The sequence below is a fragment of the Pteronotus mesoamericanus genome, unplaced genomic scaffold (assembly GCF_021234165.1).
Source record: "Pteronotus mesoamericanus isolate MK-2021 breed Mesoamerican mustached bat unplaced genomic scaffold, CSHL_Meso_final scaffold_54, whole genome shotgun sequence".
NCBI lineage: Eukaryota > Metazoa > Chordata > Mammalia > Chiroptera > Mormoopidae > Pteronotus > Pteronotus mesoamericanus.
The window spans coordinates 9760044-9778238 of record NW_026555321.1 but is presented as its reverse complement, the minus strand read 5'-3'; the positions used below and the strand labels follow the sequence as shown (position 1 = coordinate 9778238).

The window sequence follows — 18195 nt, the reverse complement described above, 5'->3', positions numbered from 1 at the left end:
GATGTATTACTTTGGTAGACTTGAAAACTGCTTTCTGTTCAAGATTTTTAAACAAAATAAAGGACTTTTATTCTAAAAGATAGCTAGCACGTATTTCAAAGTCATTTTTTAAAATTCATTATTTTTATTTGTAGATGTCTTAGACTGAATCCCCACCACATTTCCTCATAAAATGTTAGAGCAAATAGATCCTCAATCTGTACCCTTCTGTGGCTGAAAAAAAAAAAAAAGGAATGCAGTCCTCTTTCATCTTTTAAACAGAGGTTCCATAGTTCCATAACTCTGAATATATGAAAACCCTTTGGTCATGGCCTCTCACAGCTTTTTCTTGAATTATTTCACTCTGTCTCCTGATTCCCAGTAAGTAAACCATTTGCTAAACCCCGACAAAGAAAGAAGAGGTTCAGTGTGATTACCAGGAGCACAAAGAAGCTTCTTTCACCCAATGAATCTTTCCTGAGGCCAATATCTACATCTCACAATTAGTGATTTCTTCTTTGGTGTTAAACATTGTAGATTCCTGAAGCTGATAAGGAGAAAATGGGAGGAAGGGATTAAAACATGGAGAATCCATTATCAAACATCCTCTGGCTGTTTGATAATGACTGTATGGTTGACAAGGAGCTAAAAAGTAGCATAACATACTATCAAGTGCAAGGCTACACATGAGGCATCTTTAAAGTAATTTTCCGAAAATCAGAATGTGGAATTTAAAAATGTAGAGGAATAAAGAAAGAGATTTCCAAGAGTGAAAGAGGAGGAATTTTAGGTCAGGTTTTATAGCAACTGCTCTTTGCTGTCTATAAGGAACATGACAAGAAATTTATTTCCCTTATTACTTTGTTTTGCTAACCTTCTGGTTTGCCATAATTGATTATCTCTACTAATTTGAATAAAAATTAAGATTTTTTCTTTTTTTTTACAAAAAAGCTATGGTCCAATGCATGACTCCTAAATTTCTGGGTAAAGGTTAAGGAATGAGGGTCCATTTTTACTACCATTTTACCTGTCCTAAATTGCTGCTTTCCCTCCTCCTGTAGGCAAGGAGCTGAATGGTCTACCTCAACTTCTCTTCTCTTACCCAAGCCACTGAAATGCAAGGCAGCAGCTTTTACTTTCTATAGAAGCCTGTTCCTTGAAAATTTCCATATTACCAACTCCCAACACTGCTAAAATTAATCTTAACAATCTGAACATTTCTAAAAAGAATCACTTCTTCTCTCTTTAAGTACAATAACCACTGATTTTCAAAACAAAGAAATCAAGCACCTTATTCAGATCTAAATTCATTGGGTTCCACTTAGGAATTAACTGCTATCAGTGTAGAACATGGATGCCCGCTCTATATCCTGAGAGAATAAATCAATTTAGCAATGAACCTAGTGTGGCTCAATGGAATGACACCTTGACACTGTGAAAGGGTTTTCTTTCTACTTCAGTGTTCTCTCCCATGCAACAGGAAAATGACCTGTACTGTGTGTTATAAGAAATGCCAAATGCTACACATTTTTAAAATATAAGGCCCACAATACCATATTTATTCAAATAACTTATACCCCTGCCCTTTCTTCAGATGTTGGCAGTTTAAATGGGAGAAAGGGCAAAACAGAAACAGAAAAAGTAAAATGATGACTATGCTTGGCTTTGTTTACCGCATTTAGAAATTGTCACCTTAATTTATTGTACCAACACTGTGAGGTTCAGTGGTTCTGACATGATAACTAGATCTCTTAAACCGTTTGCTCTCCTTTCTCAAAATTATAAAAAGTATAAACTAACAAGCTTTGTGAATGAGTTCATTCCTGAGAAAGAAAAACAGGTCATTCCCAAGAGAAAGGCCCGAGAATTCCATACAACAATAAGAAATAATAAAATGACTGAGGGCCAAAACAAAAATGAGCATTCACAGTATTGAAATACAATAAAACAATGGAAACATTTGAGACGACAAACAAAAGAGTATTGAGTACATGATAGCCACTTCCACTGATAAAATGAACAATTGAAAATAAAGATCCTTGAACCACACATATTTGCACTGAAGTATATAAAAATAAGGCAGAAACTATTATAAATACAAAGATCATTGTTATGGACGGAATGCGTTCTCCCCTAATTTGCACATTGAGACCCTCACCTCCGGTGTGATAGTGTTAGGAAGAAGGGCCCTTGGGAGATGAAGGCAGAGCCCTCAAGACTGAGATTAAAAAGAAACCCCAGGAAGCTCTCTTGGCTCTTCCAACATGTGAGGACACATGAGAAGGCAGCCACCTATGAACCAGGAAGCAGATCCTCCCCCGACACTGGAGCTACCCGCACCTTGCTCTTGGATTTCGCAGCTTCCAGAACTATAAAAAATAAATTTCCATTGTTTATAAGCCACTCAGTCTATGTATTCTGTTATAGATGCCAAACTAAGATAACTACTAAATTAAACACACACATGTAACAGCAGTGGGAGATCCTTACACATTAATTTATCGTTGGCATAAATAAGGATATAGAATATCTGAATAATTTGTCAATAAATATAGTTAAATAAAAATGTTGTGAGCTCTGTGGCCTAAAAACAAAAGCACATTCACTTCACAGAATCTATAAAATTTGCCTAAACTTTACTACTTATCATGTGTAGAAGACTATTACTTTGGTGACTTGCCAAGAAAGCACTTTCATGGATATGCATGCCCTTGCATAGTCCCTTCATTCATTATTTCTGGGCTTGGCCATGTGTCTGGCTTTAATCAATGAGATATTCCAAGTGTGATGTTAACAGAGGCTTGGTACATGCTTATATAGGAAGACTGTATCTTTAGAATTCTAAATCTTGGGATGCTCCCTCTCAGATCCAACCACCATGTTGTAGGAAGTGAAGTCCAATCTATCCGTGTAAAGAAAACACATGGCAGTAAACCAAGGATCCAGCCAATAGCCCCAGTTGAGCTCCTAACCAATAGCTAGTCCCAACCATCCCCGGAAGAGACTCCTCCTACCCTAATTGAACTGCCCAGTTGATGCTCCATGGAGCAGAGAGATAAGCCATCATCACAAACCCCCTCCAAGTTAAAGAATTTGGACAAATGATTATGATGGTGTTAATCCAATAATCTGGGAGTGAATAATTATCTGAATATAAAGAACTACTTAATTTATCCAGGAAAACTATAATTGTATGTGGTATATTCTATGACAATAAAATTTAAAAAAATAAGCCTTTAACAAAGAAAAAACACCAAAGCTTTGTAACATAAAAAAGTAATTTTATAGGTTATTTATAAGTGAAAAAGATCAAAATTATAATAACTAATGATTTAGAAAATAAGGACAATGAGAATGGTACATACAAAAACTAATAAAATTAATAAATTTAAAAAGATTGAAATGACTCAAAGTACGTTCTCCAGCCACATTGAAATGACATTAGTTATCATTAACAGAAGGAAATTTGGGGAATTCACAGATCTGTAAAAATTAAACAACACACTCCCAAATAGCCAATGGATCAAAGAAGAAATTAAAAGAGTTACTAGAAAATACTTTATAATGAATGGAAACAAAAACAAAACATAGCAAAAATTATGGAATATCTGTAAAGCAGTGAATATGGGGAAATTTACATCAGTAAATGCCTGTACTAAAAAAGAAGAAAAATCTAAAAAATATTACCTAATCTTAACTATATTACTTAAATATATTGCCACCTCAGAAAATCAGAAAAGAAAGAGCAAACTAAACCCCAAGAAAGCACAAGAAATGAAGTAATAAAGATTAGTGCAGAAATAAATGTAATAGAGAATAGAAAAATAGGGAAAAACAATGAAAACCTAAATTTGTTCTTCCATCAGTGAAATTGACAACCTTCAGTTAAATTGACCACGAGATGGAAGGGTGGGGAGAGCGAGAGGGAGAACTCAAATTACTAAAATCAGGAATAGAAGAAGGAAAACTGGCACTGATCTTACCGAAGCAAAAAGGATTTTAAGGGAATACTATGAACAACTGCCTGCTACCAAATTAAATGACCTAGATGTAATGGACAAATTACTACAAATACATAAACTACCAAAATTGACAGAAAAAAAGTACAAAATCTGAATAGAACTTAACAAGATATTGAATTAGAAATCAAAAATATTCCCATTAAAAATATAAAGCCCAAGACCAGACAGCTTTCCTTGTGGTTTATACCAAATACTTAAGGAAGAGCATCAATCCTTCATGAACTGTTCCAAGAAGTAAGAAAGTAGAACTGTGTAACTCATTCAATGATTCCAGCATCAAACCAGACAAAGCCTTGGCAACAAAACTACAGAACAATATTCCTTATGAATATAAACACAAAAAATATTATCAACAAAATACTAGCAAACTTAGCCAAGGAACATATAAAAAAGATCATACACCATGACCGCTTGGGATTTATCTCAGAAATTCAAGGTTGGTTCAAACTATGAAAATCAATCAATGTACTACATCACACTTACAGAATAAGGAAATCATCTCAATAAATGCAAAACAAAGGCATTTGACAAAATCCAATTCTCTTTCCTAATAAAAGCACTCAGATTCTAGGAGGAGAAGGAAACTTTCTCAACCTGTTACAGGGCATCTGCGCAATCTTCAACGAACATGATACTTAACAATAAAGTACTGAAAGTGTCACCCCATAAAGGTAAATGAAAAGAGTATAAAATAAACATTTTCCCTGACAAGTAAGAAGAGAAAGAGACTTTCCCTCACCCTGCCTTTTCTTAGTGCATTTACCTTAGAAAACATGGAATTATAAATTCTTTCTCTGTCTCTTTAAAATGTAAGTCTTTTTAAAACCTAATTAAGCCTGTTGTCAGCTTTACAACCCAAAATCTTTTTCTGAAGGCCCAGAGAGCCATCTCTTTGATGTATCATCCTATCCTCCGAGTTTCCATGAGAGGCTAGAAGTCTAAATTCAGCTCCAAGTCACAAACTTAACTCTTAATCACTCAGATGAGAAATTTGTTTTCTTTTGGATAAAAGTAATCAGCAAACACAGGTGGCTACTGCAATTACGAGGTGAATTTAGAATAAACTACGCATGGCAAATGATGCTGTCAAGCCCTCTTCATTGAAAACAAGTTTCCATGTATCCTGAGACCATGTACATAGTGGGCTGCATGTGCTCAGCTGTATAAAAGAATAAAATTTCTATCTTTGCAATCTCTTTGGTGGATTGTCTGTGATGCAGGTCACATGCTTGTTTAATGCGTATTCAACAATAAATCTGTTTTCTGTCTCTCCTCCTTTTGTGGAGAGTTTGTCTGGGTTGGCAGGAGATTTTGTTTTTAATTTACATTTCCCTAACATCTAAGATCAGGAATAAGACAAGAATATCGGTTCTCAACATTTCTATTCAACATTGTACTGGACTTTCTAGATATGGTGATTTGGCCTCCATATTTCCCCACTGTTTAAATCCTCTAACTTCCCCTGCTCTCTCCTTTCCCTATTTACCCTTGTCACTGTTACCTCTTTTCTTCTGTTTTTTTGAACTGTTACCATTTTATCAGTCACCCAGTCTCACTCCCAAGCCAAGTTCTGTTCACAGGGTCTGGAAGGGAGTAAAATATAGGTCATTTTGTACAGTGCTTACACAGTACATAGAGCAGGGCACAACTGCTACACAGAAAAGTGTGGTCCAGCAGCCCCAGGGGTCTTTCCCTCGAGTCTGCAGCACTGGCAGGACCCCGCTCTGCCTGTGGCTTTCTGCATTGTTCCTGGGGACTTTGTATATGCACCCGATGAAGGCTTTACTGCCAAGGAAGCGCTGGGATAGCTACATAACTGACATGTAAATGATAAACATACACATCTCTCTTCCCTTCCCTTCCCTTCCCACAGCTTTATTCTGGAGAGCTTTAAAAAAAAAAAAAAAGTGCTTCTGGAACTTCCAGTCAAGATGGAGGCTTAGGTAGATATGCTTCGCCTCGTAGCACAACCACAAAAAGAATTACAACTAAATATCAAAACAAGTAACGCCAAGAACTGTCAGAAAATCAAGCTGTACGGAAGTCCAACAACTAAGGATTAAAAGAAGCCACAATCATCCAGTCGAGTAGCAGGGGCAGAGACACAGAGATGGGCTGGAGAGGCAAGAAGACATGGTGTGGCACAGAGAGGTGGCAGTGGCAGAATGGGCATGGGCGGTCTCACATGCACGTGTGGTGGATAAAAATTGGGAAGGACACCTTGGGAGTGAGCAATCCCAGCCCCAGGCCAGTCCACACAGTCCAGGGTTCTAGCACTAGGAAGATAAATCCCCATAACTTCTGGCTATAAAAACCAGTGGGGGTTTGGACACTGGAAGAAACTGCCAGATATTTAGGAAACTTTGCTTAAAGGGCCAGCATGGTCTTAAAATGTATGCAAACTGCCCCTCCCCCCGCCGCTATTCTGGGATTTAACACCAACTGGACAAGACAACAACTGGAAGTGTGCCAGTTGCATACTGGGAGTGGGTGAAGACTGGAAACAGAGTGAGTGTCAGGCAAACCCCCAGAAGTCAGGCAGTGGTACAGTCCCCTCTCCAAGCCCTCCCCCCACACAGAGCCACAAAGTGGTAAGCAGGTTGACCCATCCTGGTGATTACCCAAGATTCTGCCCCACACAATTTACAGGTGTCTTTTACAGGGAGTCAAAGCAACTCTACCTAATACACAGAAACAAACACAGGGAGGCTGTCAGATTGAAGAGACAAAGAAATATGGCCCAAACGAAAGAACAGATCAAAACTTCAGAAGAAGAACTAAAGGAAATGGAGATAACCAACCTATCAGATGCAGAGTTCAAAACACTGGTGATCAAGATGCTCAGAGAACTCATTGAGTATGGCAACAACATAAAGAAAGAAATGAATTTTACACTAAGTGAAATATAGAAAAATCTACAGGGAACCAAGAGTGAAGGGTAGGAAGCTTGGATTCAACTCAACAATTTGGAACATAAGGAAGAAATAACCATTCAACCAGAACAGAATGATGAAACAAGATTTAAAAAAATGAGGATAGTAGAAGAAGCCTCTGGGACATCTCCAAACATGCCAATACCCAAATCATAGGGGTGCCGGAAAGAGAAGAGAAAGAACAAGAAGAAATTGAAAACTTATTAGAAAAAATAATGAAAGAAACCTTCTCTAATTTGGTGAAGGAAATAGGCATACAAGTCCAGGAAGCACAGAAAGTCCCAAACACACTGGACTCAAAGAGGCCCACACCAAAACACATCATAATTAAATGCCAAAGGTTAAAGACAAAGAGAGAATCTTAAAAGCAGCAAGAGAAAAGCAGAGAATTACCTACAAAAGAGTTCCCATAAGACTGTCAGCTGATTTCTCAAAGGAAACTTTGCAGGCTAGAAGGGATTGGCAAGAAGCATTCAAAGTGATGAGAAGCAAAGACCTGCAACCTAGATTTGCCCTATCCAGCAAAGCTATCATTTAGAATGGAAGGACAGATAAAGTGTTTCCCAGACAAGGTAAAGCTAAAGGAGTTCATCATCACCAAGCATTATTACATGAAATGTTAAAGGGACTTATCTAAGAAAAAAAAGAAGATCAAAACTATGAACATTAAAAAGGCAACAAATTCACAACTAGCAACAACTGAATCTAAAAAACAAACAAACAAACTAAGCAAACAAAACAGGAACAGAATCGTGGAGATCATTTGTAGGGTTATCAGCTGGGTCGGGGGAGGAGTAGAATGCAGGGAAAGGTGCAGAGATTAAAAAGCATAATTGGTAGGTACAAAATAGACAGGGGGGTGTTAAGAATAGTATAGGAAATGGAGAAGCCATTATATAAGAAGAACTTACATGCACAACCCATGGACATAAGCTGAGGGCAGGGGTTGCTGGAGGGAGAGGGGGGTACCAAGCAGAAGAGGGCTAAGGGGGAAGAATTGGGACAACTGCAAAAACATAATCAATAAAATATACTAAAAAAAACTTCTTGGGCATTTACACAATGGACTATTACTCAGCTGTAAAAAAAGAAGAAAATTTTACCCTTTGCAACAGTGTAGATGGACCTTGGGAACATTATGCTAAGTGAAATAAGCCAGTCAGAGAAAGACAAATGCCTATGATTTCACTCATATGCAGAATCTAATGAACAAACTGAACTGAAAGCAAAATAGAGACAGACTCATAGATGGAGAGCAGGATGACAGCTAAGGCGGGTGGGGCAGGGGATGGAGGGGTTGAGCAAAGAGGAAAAAGGACTCATGGACATGGGCAACGGTGCGGTGACTGTGGGGGTAGGAGGTTGTGGCGGCAGGAGGGTTTAAGGGGACTAAATGGTAATGGAAAAAAATATAATAACAAAATAAAAATGAGTCCTAGCTGGTGTGGCTCGGTGGAATGAGTGTTGGCCTGCAAACCAAAGGGTCGCTGGTTCGATTCCCAGTGTAGGGCACATGCCTGGCTTGCAAGGCCAGGTCCCCAGCAGGGGGCGCGCAAGAGGCAACCACACATCGATGTTTCTCTCCCTCTCTTTCTCCCTCCCTTGCCCTCTCTAAAAATGAATTTAAAAGATCTTTTAAAAAAATAAAAATAAAAACAAAAAAGTTAAAAAAAAAAAAAAGTGTTTCCCGTAAGTGACTGTCAGTCTGAGAGATACGCGGTGGCTCTACAATGCCAAGAGGAAAATTCCAGGCCTCCCAGAATCACAACATAAATCACAACCTAACAAAACCACAGCTCCTGCTCTCCCCTGAATATGCTAAAAATATGCTAAGTCTATTCAGAATTGAACTGAAGGATTATTTCATTTTCACAATTCAAAAAGACACTCTGGAGATGTACCAACGCTGAAGGCACAAAGAAATATAACAGCTATTGTGTGGAAGAAATAAAGGCATTGATCACGCCATGGCAGTGCCCCGTCCTCGGGTGTGCGGGTCAACCCTGGAGTTACTCAGCGTGTCCGTTATCAATTTAATGCTTCCTAGCTCCTAATGTATCCTTCAATAAGCTATGGAATTCCTTAAGTATTTCCCCTTTAAAGTGAGCACAATTCTAAGCTTTCTCTGTAGATGGTACTACAGGGGCATGGTCACCTGCAACTAGAGGAAGAGGCTTCCTGAAGTGTCTGGCATGGGCCACGGGTAGGCAGTCTGGACGTGCAGCTATCCCGTGGAGCCCATCCAGGCACAGCCCCAGATCGCTGTCTCTCTGCAGTCCTGCAGCCTCAGGCCGCTGGTCACCTTTCTGCGGTCCCCTGAATACAGAAACCAGGGTCCCTGCACAGTCTTCACCCCCGAACGCCTCAGGCGTGGGCAGTGCCTGGGCTCGCCCCGACTCCTCCCTCCCTGTGGCCCCCGAACCCTGAAAGACTCGTACCCTCCCACTCCGTGCCCTTGTCGTGGGGTGCTGATGCCCTGCAACCCGGCCCATACGGCAGGGGGCGCTCCTGCCGACCCGCTGTGTCATTTCCGTCTCCTGATTGGATCCAGACTGCTACACCTTATCCTGAGCAGGTTTGGAGCTGAAGTGCCAACTCTAAGTGTTTAAAATAGACTATTCCTTTATATTATATCATAGCTGTTGACTTCTGAAGCCACTCAGAAGCTTGTGTTTATTTCTGACTGAACTACAGTGCTATTTTGTGGCTTACTGAATGTGACCACAAGTTCTGTTCATCTCCTTCCACCTACAGGTGAATGTACCTCCTGGCCCATCCCTTGAATTTGAACTGGTCTTAACTTATTTTGACCAATAGAGTGTGGTAGGTGGGATGTTAAGGGATGTCCAAGGCTAGCCTTTAAATGGCCTTGCAACTTCAACTTTTGCTGTTCAACTCTTGGAATGCTGCTCCAACACAGTCACGTAAACAAAAGGCGGCCTGAAGGGGATCCGAGGATCCATAGCCAAGCCAACGCCTACTGCCAGATGCGTGAGGCCGTCTCCAGCCTCCTAGCAGAGCCAGGAATTCAGCTGAAAGCGCATGCGTGAGGGAGCCAGGGGCACCAGCACGGAGGCACTGCCTAGCAAGCCCACACAAAGTATTGTTTTAAGTAACTTTATGTGGAAATAACGTGTTCTGTAACAGTAGATAATCAAAATATGTACTGTCTCATCACCAAACTATTCTCCTAATTCTTAAAATTATTCAATAAAATAATTTGTGTTAAATACATAAGGACATTTCTTTTGACCAGGTCACCATCCCCCTCCGAAAACATATTAAAGTAAGACCTCTGACTGTTCTGTAATCCCTCTCACACCTCCTTCCAAGAGGAAAAGTGGAATATAATACATAAAGACTTGGATATCAAATCATTAAAACTTTAAAAACTAGACAAATAAATAAATACGGAGAAAGAAATTCATTGTTTACTGACCCATATTTACTTGTAAAAACTCTAAAAAGGTAAGAGAAAGGATGTGGAAAAAGTGAAAATAAGTAATTTGCAATTACCAGTTGATAAAGCAGAAAGGGCTTCCACTGACACAATCAATCAGCAGACAGCTCCTTTTGTTATTTTTTGCTCTGCTGGGAGCCAGAACAAACCAGACTCTGAAAAGTCCACAATGCACCTGGCATTTTGCATCTATATTCAGACTTTTAATCTTGGCTAAGCCGACTATTTAGCAACTCCAGAAACAAACATAAACTAGCCATATCCTAACTATACACTGCAAGATGTTCTTTTTTATCCCCCATCCATACACTTCCTGTGGTGTCAGTAAATTCAAAGACACTATAATGTCAAAATTATATAAGATTATAAATGTTATTAACTTGGAACTATTATATTTTTCCTTTCTAGAAACTCTATTTTTCTTTTTTAAAATTTTTATTTATTTATTTCTAGAGAGAGGTCCCCAACCAGGGTCCTGGTCCACAACCCAGGCATGTGCTCTGACTGGGAATCAAACTGGTGACCCCTTCATTTGCAGGCCGGCACTCAATCCACTGAGCCACACCAGGCAGGGCTATAACTATTATTAATTAATTTATTTATTTATTTATTTGTATTGATTTGAGAGAGAGAGAGAAACACTGATTTTTTTAATCTCATTTTATTTATGCATTCATTGGTGGTTTCTTTTTTGTGCTCTGGGATCGAACCCACAACCTTGGCATATCGGGATGATGCTCTAACCAACTGAGCTAGCCAGCCAGGGCTATAACTTTTTATTTTTAATTCAGAAAGTACCTCTTCTACTATTATATTGTTATTAACCGTTTACATTATTAATAATGTTATATTAATATTATTAATAGTATTACCAATAATAATTATTAAGTCTATTAGTATTAAAAGCCTGTCCAAAAAATTTTTTAGGTTTTGAATGATAAAAAAACTGAAAATTAGACAAAATTTTAAGCAACACTTGAATAAAAGTAAAGCTCAGCAAATAATGGGTGTGTGATAAAAGCTACCTGGAATGTGTGCAATCTAGACGACAAACCACAGTGTCCCTGAAGCAAACATCAACCACAGTGTGATATTTCACTACATCAGGAATTAGAATTCCTACCAATGGCTTCCTATTCAATTAGCAGGCACCGCAGCAGGGTGGTTAAGAACACACCCTCCTTGGAGTCGGCTTTTCTGAATTTGAACCCAAGCTCCTCCACATCCTAGCCATTTGATTTTGGGCAAGGTCAGGTAACCGCCCTAAAGATTACTTAAGATAATCACACCCATCGTAAATTAGATTGGAGAGTAAATGACTTAATATTTATAGAGCACTTAGAGCAGGGCCTGCCACTCAGTAAGCTCTTTAAAAGTGCTTGGTACATAAAAATAAGTAACAGATATTATGAGGTAGAGCATCACTAATATACTCCCTCTGGTAGTTTCTATTTAGCAGCTTCTATTGAAATTCATGAGACCATGTGACTTATTCCATTGAGTCATTAAGATGTATTTACAGTTCAATTTGTGCAATTAAATCCTGAGTTCACCCAAATTCCCACCTACCTCACCTGTTAATATAAGCAGATAATATAATATAATAAAACAATGCTCTGTGTGTGTGTATTTGTAGAGCCTTGGGAGAGACCTGGGGACAGGGAGAGATAATATTATTCAGGTAAATCTTATTCTGCTGGGCCAGAGAAAGGCCATAAATAAAAGCAATTACAGAGAAAAGCACCCTTGCTTCCCACCTGTGCAAGCCACCACCCTCGAAAGTTCTGTTCCTCCGTGTTGCCTGTCTTTGCATGCTACGTTCATCTTCCTTCCCTTTCATACACCTCAGCTGCTTGAGCCTTGCTGCTAGAAAAATCCTAGTTCCTACTAGCAACCAAAGCAGCCATCCAGAGAGCAAATATAGAGGCAGGGAGAGAGGAGGAGCTATAAATAAACACAACATAAGTAAGTCTTCTCTATTGTGACTATTTTCAAAAATGAATCTGATTCTTAGACACTATACAATCAAATGAGCACTATCCTTTCGAATGTTAGACTAACAGCAAACTACAATCACTATTATCCAGTGAGTGTTACCATGTGCCAGGCTATTTCAAGCACTTGACTTGCATACCTCCTTTAATCTCACAACCATTCTAGAAGGTGGGCACTATTTGTACCCTTAATTACAGATGAGGAAACTGGGACAAGGAGGAGTTCAATAAATTACAAATCTCAGCAGCAGACCTAGAACTTAAACCCAAGCACTCTGATTCCAAAACTTAGGCTCTTAATAATGACCAACCTGCCTGTCAGTATTACATCCTTTTTCTAATTATGCTCTTATTTTTTAAAATTCCTCTTTAGAAATTCCCTCAGGGCCAATTTATTGGCCACAGAAGAATACTTGTCTCAATAATTTATAATCACACCATATCTTATTTTTAAAAAATGATAATACCCTACTTCATCACATTGCTCACTGTTGTAGTAACTATGGAAGTTAGAAGTAAATAAATGGGGGGAAAAAAACAAAACAGATCCTGGTAACAATGTACTGACTGTTTCAAACTGAAAGCATTTATTCTAGGCTTCTCTGGAGTAAATGTCAGCAAAGATCAAAGATATGCTAGTTCTTTAAAGTTCTGACAAAAATGCACATGGATTTTAATTATATTAAAATACAGAATATGATTATATATATAAAAAATCTGGCCACAAACAAACTTAAAAATCCTGCCATTTGCAACAACATGAATAAACTGGCAGGACATTAAACCAAGTGAGATAAGACAGGCAGAGAAAGATCTCCACCACCCAAAAAAAACTGATTTTGTAGAAACAGAGGATGGTGGTTGCCAGGGGCTGAGAGGAAGGGCATATGGCATAATGAAGGTCAAAGGGTACAAATTTTCAATTATAACAAGTTTTCAGGATCTAAAGTATAACATGGTGACAATAGCTAATAATGTTATTATATTGCTTACTTAAAATTTGCTGAGAATAGATCTTAAGCATTCTCACAACAATAACGAGTTAACTATGAGGCGATCAACGTGTTAATTATCCTGATCTTGATAATCACCCCATAAATTCTATATCAAATCATCACATTATACATTATAAATATATATAGTTATATCTACCAATTTTCCCAATTACTCTTCAATAAAGATTTTTTAAAAAGATATTTTCAGACATAACAACAACAAAACAGAATGACTTCACTTTAATTTCAAAGCATTTAATAGGATTCTATCTGTCTACTACTCAAGGCTGCAAGAAAACAGCAGTGAACAAAACAGACCATGGCCCTGCTGTCATGGAGTTTGTGTTGTAGTGTGTTGTGTTGGAAGAGACACATGATAAACCCACTAAAATAAGACATAATGTGAGATAGAGGCCAGTATTATGAGAAACTAAAGCAAGATAAAAGGAAAGAGTCTGAGGGAAGCAGCTATTTGGGCAGGTGATCAGGAAAAGCTCTGTGGAAGCAACTTTTCCACAAGGACCAGAGGGAAGTAATGGAGTAAAGTCTGTGGCTTTTGGGACAAACACTCATTGGAGAATTTTGGAGATCTGAAGGAACAGCACAGGGGGACAGTAGTAGGAGGTAAAAAAATCTGTTACAGTGTAAAGAGGCAATTTTCTAAACAGTACATTATTTCAGGTACTGCTCACACTCATGCAGGTATAGGATCATTTATATAGTAAATATTTTTTATGAGCCTATAAAATACCAGATTCTGGGCTCAGTGCTGGGGGACAGAGATGAACAAAATCTTCACGGCCTATCACAAAATAAGTAAAAATTTCAACCATGTGAAGGAAAAGTGCGTAAGGTATATAGACCAGGGGAAATGTGCCCTGTAGAGGGGAGGGGTTCTCCGGGGAGGCCACATTCCAGCTGAGAAGTACGGAATGGGAAAGAGTTAAGCAGATGACGAGTGGTAAAAAGCTCATTCCAGGCAAAGGGGGCAGCATGCACAAAAGCCCTGTGGTCAGAGGGAATGTTGATGGAAGGCTAGGAATTGCCAGAGCACAGTCTGAGTTGAGGCAGGACTTCATGGCTTGGCAAAGGCTGCAGCATGCAGGGTTGTCTGCTTGCAGCCACATGAAGGACTTGGTCTTTACGTTTATCACCAGCTGGAAGCTACTGAAGTGTTTTAGGCTGTTTTAGTTTCAGAGTTCTGAGCATATTATACTTTTCTTATGAACACATGAGGTACACTTAATATTGGGCATGCTTCACTTTGTCTCTACTTGTCTGGGTTCACCTCCAGGGTTATTTTGATCCACCCAATGAAAACTTCACCAGCCTTCCTTATATTTATCTAATATCATAATATGAATGGGATTACACTAAGCAATAAAGTCACAAAAAGTTCCCATTCGAGAATTAGTCAAAATTTTCCATTTTTATTAGATCATTCTTGCTTATTATCCAGAAGTCCCAAATATATGTTCCATGAAGAACTAGTCTTAAATATTTATCAGGGCTTCAAACTCTAAAATCTTTTCTGAAAATGCAGTTGGAGATAGTTTGCAGTGTTTGACTCCAGAATTGGAGTAGGACACAGAGATATAAAATGAAACCAAGGACCATATTTGGAAATTATTTTCCTTGGGAAGAGTAACAAAGACATGCCTAATAACTAATCAAATCAGATGAAGAAAAAGAGATCCTCCTGATCTTCTGTCTGGCACAATCAGTCCGATGTCCACATGCCATTTATCTAGAAGCTAAGACAGAATAAAGGATACTCTGAGGCCCTTCCTACAAGAGTTGATAAAGAGAACTTTCTTCCATTAAATAAGTTAATATTTGAGGAAGCAAGAGCAAAAAAGAAAAAACAAAGGAGCAAAACCAGATGGGAACAGCATGGGAACCCTGGGCACCCTGGAGGGCAGGGACATGCATCTCGATTACACATTAACAGGCTCAGAGAAGCTCAGAAGAATCATGCAAACATTATGGAATTTGGAGGGAAGTACCCTGAGGGTGGCTAAAGGAGAAATTCAAGAAGAAAAGGCAGAAAGTGTAAGCCTCCTATCAAAGACTATGAAAGATACCCATTTCATTTTTGTCCAACACACAAACTCAGAGAAAATTTAAAAAGAACTGGTACAGTCAAATGATTTATTAGGCAACATCTTAAATTTGGAACAAATAGAACTTGAGAGATTATAATAGCTGACAGAGTCAGGACCCTGGCCCGGTCCCCTCTGATCGACATTTCCAAGACAAGTCCTTGGCTTCAAACCGTGAGCAATGTCCCATGACTCCCCACCTGCGGGCCTTCTCTCAGCCCACCCCAGGCAGGTCGGAAATGCAGCCCCTCAGTCAGCGACAGGAATGTAAAACATTCCAACCTTTCACTGGGCATGTAGGATACTCTGAAACATCTATACTATATCCCAGACAATAACCTGATTATTGATGTTCCCTGTAAAGGCTACTTTCTTTTCTCTGTCTCATTTCCCACTCTGCTACCAGTGTTTCCTGGGACCACCTCCCAAATAAACTATTTCACTCGAGTCCTTGTCTTCTGGAGTACCTCAAAGTAAGAAAGTAACGGAATATAACTTAGGACTGAGTTCTTTTAACTCTATGCTCAGTTGAAGACATCAGAAACAAGGGTGAAAGATGGCTTGTGAGCCTAAGTTCATGGTGAAACCCATCGTACAAGAGGCATTTCTAACAACTAGAGGACAGGGGATGTAGGAGAAGGGAGTAAAAATAATTTTTAAAGCAATTTAGAAGAACAAAAAGCTTGCTACAAAGATGAATGGTAATGATATACACTGTACATGTTAATAAAACAATTGTTATAGACCTAAATGAATTAATAGGTTAACTATATTAGTAAGTTCACCTCACCTAACTGTTTAGTTAATTTAAAAAAATAAAGAAAAGTATAAATCCATCTTTGGGATAATAAAGTAAAACACCTGTCATGTTTTAAATTTCTTCCTATATATTCTATAGATTCCCTCTCCACCCCAATACATATACATGAAGTTATTATACGAGCAATTCTAAAACTCTAAAATTTGGAATAAATCTACTTATATCAAATATGACCAAGTAAAATTTGAGTTTGTATTTTATTTGTTCTGTAACTTTGGTTGACAATCAAATCTGCTCAGGGATATCTGATTACTTAACACTTTTGTAATTAAACTTTCATTATTTCTGAAAAAGGATGTAAAGAGAAACAAAAAAAATTATTCATCCAGCAGCAGTAATGGGTGGGCCAGCCTTTTTGTGAATACATAAACTTTCAGTTTCCAAAGCACTATATTAACCTGGACACCAACCCCTGTATCTTCTCACTAAGCTACTTTAAAAAAAATGATATAAGGAATTTCTAGTAAAATAAGTGAAAATTTACCCTCCAAAAACACTATTCTGAACATCTTTGTATGAAAGGTGTTTTTGAAATGATGCTGCTATTCACAGATAATATCAATCCTCCCTCGAGAAGATTTGTTCTGAATTCTACTGCCAGGACTCAACTGCACAACAATAGACAAGATTTAAAAAGAAGATGCGAGTGTTTTAATTGCTTGACCTGATGAATGATATTTCAGAATATTTCTTTGAAATCTGCTATGTCTACTGACAACCACATCTGCTTCCTAACTTCAACAGATTCAGACAAATGATATGTGATCAGCAAGAGTCTCACTTCAAAATAATTAATGGATTGCAAATAAATCCTCAAAGCATGCTAAAGAAGCCACAGTGTCTCAATTCATCAAAGTATAAATACTCATTTACCCAAGAAACAACCAACCTTGCAAATATATGTTTAAGTATATATGTCATCATCTACTCATTCACAGAATGAAATTTATGAAGCACCTATTATTTGCCAGATGCTGGGATACATGTTAGGACAGAAAAAAACCCTTCCCCTTCCCTTAAATATTTATAGTCAGAAAAAGAGAATCATGTATACCATAGGTGCAATAAAAGATTCCACGGTCATGCCGGGTAACAAGTCTACTAGTTCATTCTCACATTCAACAACTTTTGAAGAGCTATGATGTGCCAAGGATCATTTCAATTTCTAAGTAATATAAGTAGTCCCCATGAGGGACAGAGTTACCCTAGAGGGGTAATCTGTGGTGGTTGTTGTCTTAAACACACTTAGTGATGTATAATTTTATACATGTGTATTAATTGGGTAATTGGGGAAAACTTACTAAATGAGATGCCTTTCCTAAAGCTGTCTTTCCTTTGTGAGCCAAGAAAAGAAAGAAAAGCCCAAACTAGTTAAGTATGATATTTGAGAGCCATAAAATACTTGTCCTTACCAGGAATACAGGATCGTTCCAACAACAGATGTGAGTTTACTGTTTTCTTGTTTTTGCTTTGCCAGGCCAAAGTCAGCTACAATTGACAAATAAAACAATGTTAGTATTTTTTCCAAGAATTGATATCATTCCTTAGCTTTGCAATTATGCACAATAGTTATTACAGTTCACAACAGGAAGCTATTCTCTTTTTTTTACCCTTCTATCAGAACGCCCTATGTATAATCTTCTACACCACTGCCAGCCTTAATGAAGGGCGTACATATAATATTCCACTATGCTTTATATTTTGACATGAGGTTTATTATTTAAAAAAACTAAAGTACGTCTTGCTCACTGAAACATAGGACAAAGTACTAATTGAACTGTGATTTCACTTTTTAAATTATTTTTTATAATTTGAAATTAATAGACTGAATCTACCATTTTGGGCATATGGCTGTCAGAACTTCACTTGGCCCAAAAAAAGTAAAATTAA

General features: G+C 38.2%; 1 protein-coding gene across 3 annotated transcripts in view; it reads right to left on the bottom strand.

The window, feature by feature from the left end:
• NEK10 (NIMA related kinase 10) overlaps positions 1-18195 on the bottom strand; it is a 163058-nt gene that overhangs the window by 81707 nt on the left and 63156 nt on the right. For all 3 annotated transcript variants that reach the window (XM_054595423.1, XM_054595422.1, XM_054595424.1), the window contains exon 22: positions 17718-17793. In XM_054595423.1, the coding sequence (XP_054451398.1) occupies positions 17718-17793 (76 nt within the window). The remainder of the gene's footprint in view (positions 1-17717; positions 17794-18195) is intronic.